Source organism: Eleutherodactylus coqui, chromosome 6 (assembly GCF_035609145.1).
Source record: "Eleutherodactylus coqui strain aEleCoq1 chromosome 6, aEleCoq1.hap1, whole genome shotgun sequence".
NCBI classification, from domain to species: Eukaryota; Metazoa; Chordata; class Amphibia; order Anura; family Eleutherodactylidae; genus Eleutherodactylus; species Eleutherodactylus coqui.
Genome location: NC_089842.1, coordinates 3244676 through 3256865, shown reverse-complemented (window position 1 = coordinate 3256865; position 12190 = coordinate 3244676). Strand labels below are relative to the sequence as shown.

General features: G+C 48.6%; 1 protein-coding gene across 2 annotated transcripts in view; it reads left to right on the top strand.

The window, feature by feature from the left end:
• Positions 1 to 12190, top strand: part of GRIK4 (glutamate ionotropic receptor kainate type subunit 4) — a 299033-nt gene that overhangs the window by 254982 nt on the left and 31861 nt on the right. For both annotated transcript variants that reach the window (XM_066606079.1, XM_066606078.1), the window contains exon 11: positions 8225 to 8332. In XM_066606079.1, coding sequence (XP_066462176.1) covers positions 8225 to 8332 — 108 coding nt within the window. The remainder of the gene's footprint in view (positions 1 to 8224; positions 8333 to 12190) is intronic.

Sequence of the window (12190 nt, the reverse complement as noted above, 5' to 3'; positions counted from 1 at the left end):
GGACACAAGAGCTTACAGTCTATGAGGAAATAGGGGGACACAAGAGCTTATAATCTATGAGGAGGAAATAGGGGGGACACAAGAGCTTACAGTCTATGAGGAGGGAATAGGGGGGACACAAGAACTTGCAGTCTATGGGGAAATAGGGGGACACAAGCTTACAGTCTATGGGGAAATAGGGGGACACAAGAGCTTGCAGTCTATGGGGAAATAGGGGGACACAAGAGCTTACAGTCTATGAGGAGGGAATAGGGGGACACAAGAGCTTACAGTCTATGGGGAAATAGGGGGACACAAGAGCTTACAGTCTATGGGGAGGAAATAGGGGGACACAAGAGCTTACAGTCTATGGGGAGGAAATAGGGGGGACACAAGAGCTTACAGTCTATGAGGAAATAGGGGGACACAAGAGCTTATAATCTATGAGGAGGAACGAGGGGGGGCACAAGAGCTTACAGTCTATGAGGAGGAAATAGGGGGACACAAGAGCCTACAGTCTATGAGGAAATAGGGGGGACACAAGAGCTTACAGTCTATGGGGAGGAAATAGGGGGACACAAGAGCTTACAGTCTATGAGGAAATAGGGGGGGCACAAGAGCTTACAGTCTATGAGGAGGAAATAGGGGGGACACAAGAGCCTACAGTCTATGGGGAGGAAATAGGGGGGACACAAGAGCTTACAGTCTATGAGGAGGGAATAGGGGGGACACAAGAACTTGCAGTCTATGGGGAAATAGGGGGACACAAGAGCTTACAGTCTATGAGGAAATAGGGGGACACAAGAGCTTACAGTCTATGATGAAATAGGGGGGACACAAGAGCTTACAGTCTATGGGGAAATAGGGGGACACGAGCTTACAGTCTATGGGGAAATAGGGGGACACAAGAGCTTACAGTCTATGAGGAAATAGGGGGACACAAGAGCTTACAATCTATGATGAAATAGGGGGGACACAAGAGCTTACAGTCTATGAGGGAATAGGGGACACAAGAGCTTACAGTCTATGGGGAAATAGGGGGGACACAAGAGCTTACAGTCTATGGGGAGGAAATAGGGGGGACACAAGAGCTTACAGTCTATGAGGAGGGAATAGGGGGGACACAAGAACTTGCAGTCTATGAGGAGGAAATAGGGGGACACGAGCTTACAGTCTATGGGGAAATAGGGGGACACAAGAGCTTGCAGTCTATGGGGAAATAGGGGGACACAAGAGCTTACAGTCTATGAGGAAATAGGGGGACACGAGCTTACAGTCTATGGGGAAATAGGGGGACACAAGAGCTTACAGTCTATGGGGAAATAGGAGGGAAACAAGAGCTTACAGTGTATGGGGAAATAGGGAGGACACAAGAGCTTACAGTCTATGGGGAAATAGGGGGACACAAGAGCTTACAGTCTATGACGAGGGAATAGGGGGACACAAGAGCTTACAGTCTATGGGGAAATAGGGGGACACAAGAGCTTACAGTCTATGGGGAGGAAAAAGGGGGACACAAGAGCTTACAGTCTATGGGGAGGAAATAGGGGGACACGAGCTTACAGTCTATGGGGAAATAGGGGGACACAAGAGCTTGCAGTCTATGAGGAAATAGGGGGACACAAGAGCTTACAGTCTATGATGAAATAGGGGGGACACAAGAGCTTACAGTCTATGGGGAAATAGGGGGACACAAGAGCTTACAGTCTATGAGGAAATATGGGGACACAAGAGCTTACAGTCTATGAGGAAATAGGGGGACACAAGAGCTTACAGTCTATGAGGAGGGAATAGGGGGACACAAGAGCTTACAGTCTATGGGGAAATAGGGGGACACAAGAGCTTACAGTCTATGAGGAAATAGGGGGACACAAGAACTTGCAGTATATGAGGAGGAAGTAGGACGGAACAGAAGAGTTTACAGTCTATGGGGAAATAGGGGGACACAAGAGCTTACAGTCTATGAGGAGGGAATAGGGGGACACAAGAGCTTACAGTCTATGGGGAAATAGGGGGACACAAGAGCTTACAGTCTATGAGGAAATAGGGGGACACAAGAACTTGCAGTATATGAGGAGGAAGTAGGACGGAACAGAAGAGTTTACAGTCTATGGGGAAATAGGGGGACACGAGCTTACAGTCTATGGGGAAATAGGGGGACACAAGAGCTTGCAGTCTATGGGGAAATAGGGGGACACAAGAGCTTACAGTCTGAGGAAATAGGGGGACACAAGAGCTTACAGTCTATGATGAAATAGGGGGGACACAAGAGCTTACAGTCTATGGGGAAATAGGGGGACACAAGAGCTTACAGTCTATGAGGAGGGAATAGGGGGACACAAGAGCTTACAGTCTATGGGGAAATAGGGGGACACAAGAGCTTACAGTCTATGGGGAGGAAATAGGGGGACACAAGAGCTTACAGTCTATGGGGAGGAAATAGGGGGGACACAAGAGCTTACAGTCTATGAGGAAATAGGGGGACACAAGAGCTTATAATCTATGAGGAGGAACTAGGGGGGGCACAAGAGCTTACAGTCTATGAGGAAATAGGGGGACACAAGAACTTGCAGTATATGAGGAGGAAGTAGGACGGAACAGAAGAGTTTACAGTCTATGGGGAAATAGGGGGACACGAGCTTACAGTCTATGGGGAAATAGGGGGACACAAGAGCTTGCAGTCTATGGGGAAATAGGGGGACACAAGAGCTTACAGTCTGAGGAAATAGGGGGACACAAGAGCTTACAGTCTATGATGAAATAGGGGGGACACAAGAGCTTACAGTCTATGGGGAAATAGGGGGACACAAGAGCTTACAGTCTATGAGGAGGGAATAGGGGGACACAAGAGCTTACAGTCTATGGGGAAATAGGGGGACACAAGAGCTTACAGTCTATGGGGAGGAAATAGGGGGACACAAGAGCTTACAGTCTATGGGGAGGAAATAGGGGGGACACAAGAGCTTACAGTCTATGAGGAAATAGGGGGACACAAGAGCTTATAATCTATGAGGAGGAACTAGGGGGGGCACAAGAGCTTACAGTCTATGAGGAGGAAATAGGGGGACACAAGAGCCTACAGTCTATGAGGAAATAGGGGGGGCACAAGAGCTTACAGTCTATGGGGAGGAAATAGGGGGGGGACAAGAGCTTACAGTTTATGAGGAAATAGGGGGACACAAGAGCTTACAGTCTATGAGGAGGAAATAGGGGGGACACAAGAGCTTACAGTCTATGAGGAGGGAATAGGGGGGCACAAGAGCTTACAGTCTATAAGGAAATAGGGGGACACAAGAGCTTACAGTCTATAAGGAAATAGGGGGAGCAAGAGCTTACAGTCTATAAGGAAATAGGGGGAGCAAGAGCTTACAGTCTATAAGGAGGAAATAGGGGGACACAAGAGCTTACAGTCTATGAGGAAACAGGGGGACACAAGAGCTTACAGTCTATGAGGAAACAGGGGGACGCAAGAGCTTACAGTCTATGAGGAAATAGAGGGGACACAAGAGCTTACAGTCTATAAGGAAATAGGGAGGGACACAAGAGCTTACAGTCTATGAGGAAATAGAGGGGACACAAGAGCTTACAGTCTATGAGGGAATAGGAGGGACACAAGAGCTTACAGTCTATGAGGAAATAGGGGGGACACAAGAGCTTACAGTCTATGGGGAGGGAATAGGGGGGACACAAGAGCTTACAGTCTATAAGGAAATAGGAGGAGCAAGAGCTTACAGTCTATGAGGGAATAGGAGGGACACAAGAGCTTACAGTCTATGAGAAGGAAATAGGGGGGATACAAGAGCTTACAGTCTATGGGGAGGGAATAGGGGGGACACAAGAGCTTACAGTCTATGGGGAGGGAATAGGGGGGACACAAGAGCTTACAGTCTATGGGGAAATAGGGGGACACAAGAGCTTACAGTCTATAAGGAAATAGGGGGAGCAAGAGCTTACAGTCTATAAGGAAATAGGGGGAGCAAGAGCTTACAGTCTATAAGGAGGAAATAGGGGGACACAAGAGCTTACAGTCTATGAGGAAACAGGGGGACACAAGAGCTTACAGTCTATGAGGAAACAGGGGGACGCAAGAGCTTACAGTCTATGAGGAAATAGAGGGGACACAAGAGCTTACAGTCTATAAGGAAATAGGGAGGGACACAAGAGCTTACAGTCTATGAGGAAATAGAGGGGACACAAGAGCTTACAGTCTATGAGGGAATAGGAGGGACACAAGAGCTTACAGTCTATGAGGAAATAGGGGGGACACAAGAGCTTACAGTCTATGGGGAGGGAATAGGGGGGACACAAGAGCTTACAGTCTATAAGGAAATAGGAGGAGCAAGAGCTTACAGTCTATGAGGGAATAGGAGGGACACAAGAGCTTACAGTCTATGAGAAGGAAATAGGGGGGATACAAGAGCTTACAGTCTATGGGGAGGGAATAGGGGGGACACAAGAGCTTACAGTCTATGGGGAGGGAATAGGGGGGACACAAGAGCTTACAGTCTATGGGGAAATAGGGGGACACAAGAGCTTACAGTCTGAGGGAATAGGGGGGCACAAGAGCTTACAGTCTATGAGGAGGAAATAGGAGGGACACAAGAGCTTACAGTCTATGGGGAAATAGGGGGACACAAGAGCTTACAGTCTATGAGGAAATAGGAGGGACACAAGAGCTTACAGTCTATGGGGAAATAGGGGGACACAAGAGCTTACAGTCTATGAGGAAATAGGGGGACACAAGAGCTTACAGTCTATGAGGAAATAGGGGGACACAAGAGCTTACAGTCTATGGGGAAATAGGGGGACACAAGAGCTTACAGTCTATGGGGAAATAGGGGGACACAAGAGCTTACAGTCTATGAGGAAATAGGGGGACACAAGAGCTTACAGTCTATGGGGAACTAGGGGGACACAAGAGCTTACAGTCTATGGGGAACTAGGGGGACACAAGAGCTTACAGTCTATGGGGAAATAGGGGGACACAAGAGCTTACAGTCTATGAGGAAATAGGGGGACACAAGAGCTTACAGTCTATGAGGAAATAGAGGGACACAAGAGCTTACAGTCTATGGGGAACTAGGGGGACACAAGAGCTTACAGTCTATGAGGAGGAAATAGGGGGGACACAAGAGCTTACAGTCTATGAGGAAATAGGGGGACACAAGAGCTTACAGTCTATGGGGAGGAAATAGGGGGGACACAAGAGCTTACAGTCTATGGGGAAATAGGAGGGACACAAGAGCTTACAGTCTATGAGGGAATAGGGGGACACAAGAGCTTACAGTCTATGAGGAACTAGGGGGACACAAGAGCTTACAGTCTATGGGGAAATAGGGGAACACAAGAGCTTACAGTCTATGAGGAAATAGGGGAACACAAGAGCTTACAGTCTATGGGGAGGAAATAGGGGGGACACAAGAGCTTACAGTCTATGAGGAGGAAATAGGAGGGACACAAGAGCTTACAGTCTATGGGGAAATAGGGGGACACAAGAGCTTACAGTCTATGGGGAGGAAATAGGGGGGACACAAGAGCTTACAGTCTATGAGGAGGAAATAGGAGGGACACAAGAGCTTACAGTCTATGGGGAAATAGGGGGACACAAGAGCTTACAGTCTATGAGGAGGGAATAGGGGGACACAAGAGCTTACAGTCTATGGGGAAATAGGGGGACACAAGAGCTTACAGTCTATGGGGAGGAAATAGGGGGGACACAAGAGCTTACAGTCTATGAGGAAATAGGGGGACACAAGAGCTTATAATCTATGAGGAGGAACTAGGGGGGGCACAAGAGCTTACAGTCTATGAGGAGGAAATAGGGGGACACAAGAGCCTACAGTCTATGAGGAAATAGGGGGGGCACAAGAGCTTACAGTCTATGAGGAGGGAATAGGGGGGCACAAGAGCTTACAGTCTATGGGGAGGAAATAGGGGGGGGACAAGAGCTTACAGTTTGAGGAAATAGGGGGACACAAGAGCTTACAGTCTATGAGGAGGAAATAGGGGGGACACAAGAGCTTACAGTCTATGAGGAGGGAATAGGGGGGCACAAGAGCTTACAGTCTATAAGGAAATAGGGGGACACAAGAGCTTACAGTCTATAAGGAAATAGGGGGAGCAAGAGCTTACAGTCTATAAGGAAATAGGGGGAGCAAGAGCTTACAGTCTATAAGGAGGAAATAGGGGGACACAAGAGCTTACAGTCTATGAGGAAACAGGGGGACACAAGAGCTTACAGTCTATGAGGAAATAGATGGGACACAAGAGCTTACAGTCTATGAGGAAATAGAGGGGACACAAGAGCTTACAGTCTATGAGGGAATAGGAGGGACACAAGAGCTTACAGTCTATGAGAAGGAAATAGGGGGGACACAAGAGCTTACAGTCTATGGGGAGGGAATAGGGGGGACACAAGAGCTTACAGTCTATGAGAAGGAAATAGGGGGGACACAAGAGCTTACAGTCTATGGGGAAATAGGGGGACACAAGAGCTTACAGTCTGAGGGAATAGGGGGGCACAAGAGCTTACAGTCTATGAGGAGGAAATAGGAGGGACACAAGAGCTTACAGTCTATGGGGAAATAGGGGGACACAAGAGCTTACAGTCTATGAGGAAATAGGAGGGACACAAGAGCTTACAGTCTATGGGGAAATAGGAGGGACACAAGAGCTTACAGTCTATGGGGAAATAGGGGGACACAAGAGCTTACAGTCTATGAGGAGGAAATAGTGGGGCACAAGAGCTTACAGTCCATGGGGAACTAGGGGGACACAAGAGCTTACAGTCTATGGGGAAATAGGGGGACACAAGAGCTTACAGTCTATGAGGAAATAGGGGGACACAAGAGCTTACAGTCTATGGGGAACTAGGGGGACACAAGAGCTTACAGTCTATGGGGAACTAGGGGGACACAAGAGCTTACAGTCTATGGGGAACTAGGGGGACACAAGAGCTTACAGTCTATGGGGAACTAGGGGGACACAAGAGCTTACAGTCTATGAGGAAATAGAGGGACACAAGAGCTTACAGTCTATGGGGAACTAGGGGGACACAAGAGCTTACAGTCTATGAGGAGGAAATAGGGGGGACACAAGAGCTTACAGTCTATGAGGAAATAGGGGGACACAAGAGCTTACAGTCTATGGGGAGGAAATAGGGGGGACACAAGAGCTTACAGTCTATGGGGAAATAGGAGGGACACAAGAGCTTACAGTCTATGAGGGAATAGGGGGACACAAGAGCTTACAGTTTATGAGGAAATAGGGGGGACACAAGAGCTTACAGTCTATGAGGAAATAGGGGGACACAAGAGCTTACAGTCTATGAGGAAATAGGGGGACACAAGAGCTTACAGTCTATGGGGAAATAGGGGAACACAAGAGCTTACAGTCTATGAGGAAATAGGGGAACACAAGAGCTTACAGTCTATGGGGAGGAAATAGGGGGACACAAGAGCTTACAGTCTATGAGGAAATAGGGGGACACAAGAGCTTACAGTCTATGAGGAGGAAATAGGAGGGACACAAGAGCTTACAGTCTATGGGGAAATAGGGGGACACAAGAGCTTACAGTCTATGGGGAGGAAATAGGGGGACACAAGAGCTTACAGTCTATGGGGAACTAGGGGGACACAAGAGCTTACAGTCTATGGGGAGGGAATAGGGGGGCACAAGAGCTTACAGTCTATGAGGAAATAGGGGGCACAAGAGCTTACAGTCTATGGGGAGGAAATAGGGGGACACAAAAGCTGCTGCATTCAGGAAGGGGAAGACCTATCAGTAGGAAGTTACTGAATGGATGAGGACAACAGATAGGAGTTTTTGCTGCTTCTACATTAAGAAAAGGGCGGATTGTGGAGATGTTTTTGAGGCGCAGGAGACGAGCGAGTGACCAGGAGTGAAGGCGAGTCACATATGGATGCGGAGAGGCTGTGCGGCGGCGGCCCTGCGCTTCATAGCCTGACATGATGGAAAATGGCTTCTAGTGGCCACATTAAGTATCCGGCATTGATACTTTGTAACGGATTTCATCATGTTTCCCAACCATCTACTTCACTGCAAGCAGATCTGTCTGGCTGTCAGCTGAGAGCGGATTGCAGTGACATCCGGCCGCCAGCAGAAGGCGTGAATGAGTGCGGTCAGGATAGCGGCTGGCAGGGGCACTGAGACGACCTTGTACTCCCCTTCAGCATTCATGTCATTTGTTGAGCATCCCCCTGACTCAGATCTTGTTCTCCCCCAGATCGGCCAGTGGCACGTCACCAACGGCATCTCCATGGACAAAAGATACTTCTTCCAAAACCTTTCTGACAGTCTGGCAAATAAAACCCTTATAATCACCACCATTCTAGTAAGTCTCCACCGCTTCTTGTATCTGCTCACATCCTGGGTCTACTCCGCAGGGAGATGTCTATCCCATGTGCCCGTCGCCACCCGGTGGTTGTCAGTTGGATTGCAGACTTGTCACAATCATACTGAGTTTGTGTCATTAGTAATTGGCGATCTTCTAGGATAATGTATTGTGTATATCCGGCTCCTCACCATATATAAGGGCCCACTGAGGGGCCCCTCCAGCGCTGCCGCTCTTACCTGTTGTTTTTTCTCTTCTCATGCGGTGAGTGGTTCCATTGCCCAACGCGGACTCACTCCCCCTCCGGATGCTAATCATGCCTCCCCGCGCCGCCTGTCCTTTCTGGCACTCGGATGTCACTGCGCACGCGCTGAAGTGCGGTGTTAGCACAGCTCTCTAGTGACACGTGGCGTCTCCGGCGCCCTATGAGCGGGCATGGTTAGTATTTGGAGAGGGGAACCGCCCATCAGATGCTCCAGACGCCATTTATATACCACTGAGGAAGGGCAGAAATAGTAGCACTGAGGAAGATAAGAGAGGAACGGTAGGTCCCCCTGGTAGGTAGGTCCCCCTGGTAGGTAGGTCCCCCTGGTAGCAGCACATTATATGTGATGAGGAGCCACAAAACCTCTTTTACATGACCTCCCTAACGGGTTGTAAATCTCATGGGATTTTCTCGGCCGTGTGAAAGCGGTCTTAACCCCCTAATGACCAGGCTGTTTTGTACCTAAAGGACCGGACACTTTTTAGGGCTCTTACCCCTGTGGCGGTTTTACTGCTGTATTTTTTTCCCGTGACGTTTAGGCCGATGTTTTTTATATCTTTTTTACTGACTTATTTTTTTGTTGTTTAGTTTTAATGGGGGTAAAAATCTTTTTTAAACTTTTTTTCTTGCTAATTACTACATTTATGCTGATATGTACAGTAACGGGCTCCTCTTTTTGTTTTGGTCATTTTGATATATAATATGTACGGTTTCAGATTACAGGCGCAGACGGCGACTGTTTTGGGTCATTTTCTTTTTTATGTATATTTTTTTATTTTATTCTCTAATCTTTTTCTTACTTATTTCTGTAACTATTTTTTTTACCCTCTATGTCCCCCATGATGCCATATAAGACCTCTGGGGGTCGTCCACATGTTTCTTTTTTTATTGCACACTTTTTCCCCTGTAGCCGGGGCATCCATACGAGCCGCATCCATAGGAGCTCCAGTTACAGGGAAAAATCCCCCTGTAGTGACAATAGCCACTGGCAGAGCTGATCGGGGTCTGCTTCGACCCTGCAGCTCTGCTGTAGCAGGGAATCCCGGCAGTCACGTGACCGCCAGCTAGCGTAATGAAAGGAACACTTCCACTGTCACTTCTTAGTACATAGCACTCATTGAGCGCTATATACCAGGGAAAAGAGAAGACAGAAGCAGTTAAACACCACTTCTCCCTTCTCCTCTGGGTTCTCAGCTGTGACTGACAGCCGAGGACCCAACCTGCTCCTGCTTGATAGCAGCAGCAGAGGCTTTAATCCTGCGCCGTATTTCTGCTATCGGGCGGGACTAAAGCCCAAGACCAAGTGCTGTGTATTAACAGCGCTCGATCTTTAAGGGGTAAAGAGAAGCACAAGTCATCAGGTTTTGGCTCAACTTCTCTGTTTCATTAAATCCAGCATGAATAAGCACGTTTCTGGGCTGCGGCGCCCCTTCCTCACTAGACCAGGACATAAGAAGGATGGGGGTGGCGTTATACAAGTACAAATATGAGGGTATGGAAAATGGGTGAAAAGATACGAAGAAAAGAAAACAACAAAAAGCAAAGGAACCGAATCGGCATCTCAGGGGGTTAGACAGCAAATACATAAATATCCGCGGTGGGGGTGATGGCGGACGCAGGATCATGTCAGACTGCAGTTATTTCACCGCTTGTCGCATCAGACTTCCAGATGTTTCCGGTGTCGTATTAGTTTGATATGACATAAGTGGAATATCGGTGGGAGTCTGGAAGCTGAGCCCCCCCCACCTGCTAGAAGGGTCTCCCCGCCGTCTCTGCTGTTCTACATGGACTTGCGGGGGCTCAGCCAAGAGTGACGCTTTGCAGAGCGCTGCAGCCCCTTGATTCTCGCACCGAGACCCTTCACGATTCTTCTGCGGACATTGCAGGATGGGACTTTGTTCCCCTCAGCTTCATCTCCTTGCTATTCTGCGCTGACTGTGAGGCGCTATTATGTATCCGGGCGGCTGATGCGGAGTAATTACCTGAGAACAGCAGGTAGAGCGATCTGCTCCTCTGTTCGCGGCCCCCTGATTACACACCGCCAGTTATTAGCGCTAATGAACAGACGGGGAAGATTCCACAATCCGCATCGCAGACAGAACCGACATGATGAGCTCTACTATCACTGCAGAGTTTGCAGCGCAGCCACATTTGGCGCCATGTTTCCAAGCACATCCCTCCCCTCTCGTCGAGCCCCCCATCCTGCCGCCCCCTGTGATATGTAAGTATATACGCATGTACATGTGAAGGTTTTGCGATATAGCTAAGCCCCGCCCCCCACAAGAGTTTTGCTGGCCATCTTGGCTTTAAAAGCAATTTGAGCCGCGCCATAATACCAGCATAGGCTTAATACTCAGCAGAGTCAGCAGGATGGCACCAGTAGTGCCTGGTTGCCCAAGGACGGGCACTGTTCAAATGGGGAGCTTGTAAGGGGGTTACAAATAATAATTTGCACATGCGAAGATTTAGTGCTCAAGCTAAGCCCCGCCTCTCTAACGAGAGTTTCGGTAGCCATCTTGGCTTTAAAGGCACTTTAAGTGGTGCTATGATAACCCCCGGCGCCTGCTGCATATGTGCCCTCAGGACAGCTCATACCTATGCATGTGCAGATTACACCCCTCAGGATTGTTTCGCGGGACCTGCTGCCCCCCGAGGGCATCAATGAATCAAGGAACTATAACTGTAGAACTCGCACTATCACTGCGGCCCATCTAGTGCGACAGAGGGGCCGGCGGGGCCACAGCGGTCGGGCTCAGATGGTCATTAGTGAAGCAGAAGACCAGTGAGACGCCTGCTGACTGCTTGCCCTGGAGGAGCATTACTTGCCACCTCCCTCTGCTCAAGCTGACGGTCGGGTTCGTGCGGCCCCCCGCGTCCTGCTGAGTGGCCCTGTATTACGGCCTGTGAACACATATAAAGGCGCCGGCACATTTATCACATTTTCTTGGCCCTTGTTACTTATTGCTCGTCTCTGGAGCCGTAAATCTGCTGGCCGCCCTTATATATAATTCATCAGTGTGATGTAGCCGCTGGATTCTGTGAGCTCAGGAGCGGCAGATCATCTGCACCGTGTCCAGTAGACGGATATGGCTGCATCAGCTGGACATCATTTCATCAACTCCGGCTTCAAAAAGCAAAACTGCTGCTGCAGAACCGCAGAATTGCTCTACTTGAAGACGGCGCATTTCCATACTGCACCTCGCAAGGGTGGCTGCAAGTAAGCAGATGGTTCCGTATCTATAGCGCATCCGCAGGATACTAAAGCCTCTCAGATAAGGGTCCCAGATGGGATACCCTATTATATATATATACGGCACCCATATATTCTGCTTGTGCAGAAGGCAACATACCCACAGCAAAACAGCTAAGTGAATAAATACTGTACCATGACCAAGCTCAATACATGGATACAATACCAGAACTAAGCTCATAGCATAAATACAGCACCACAACCAGGTTCATAACATAGATACAGCACAGGTACAAAACTCATACATAAATACTACAGTACTAAGCCCCGAACAAAGATGCAGCACCAGAACCAAGCTCATAACATAAGTACAGCAACAGAACCAAGCTCATGTATAAATGCA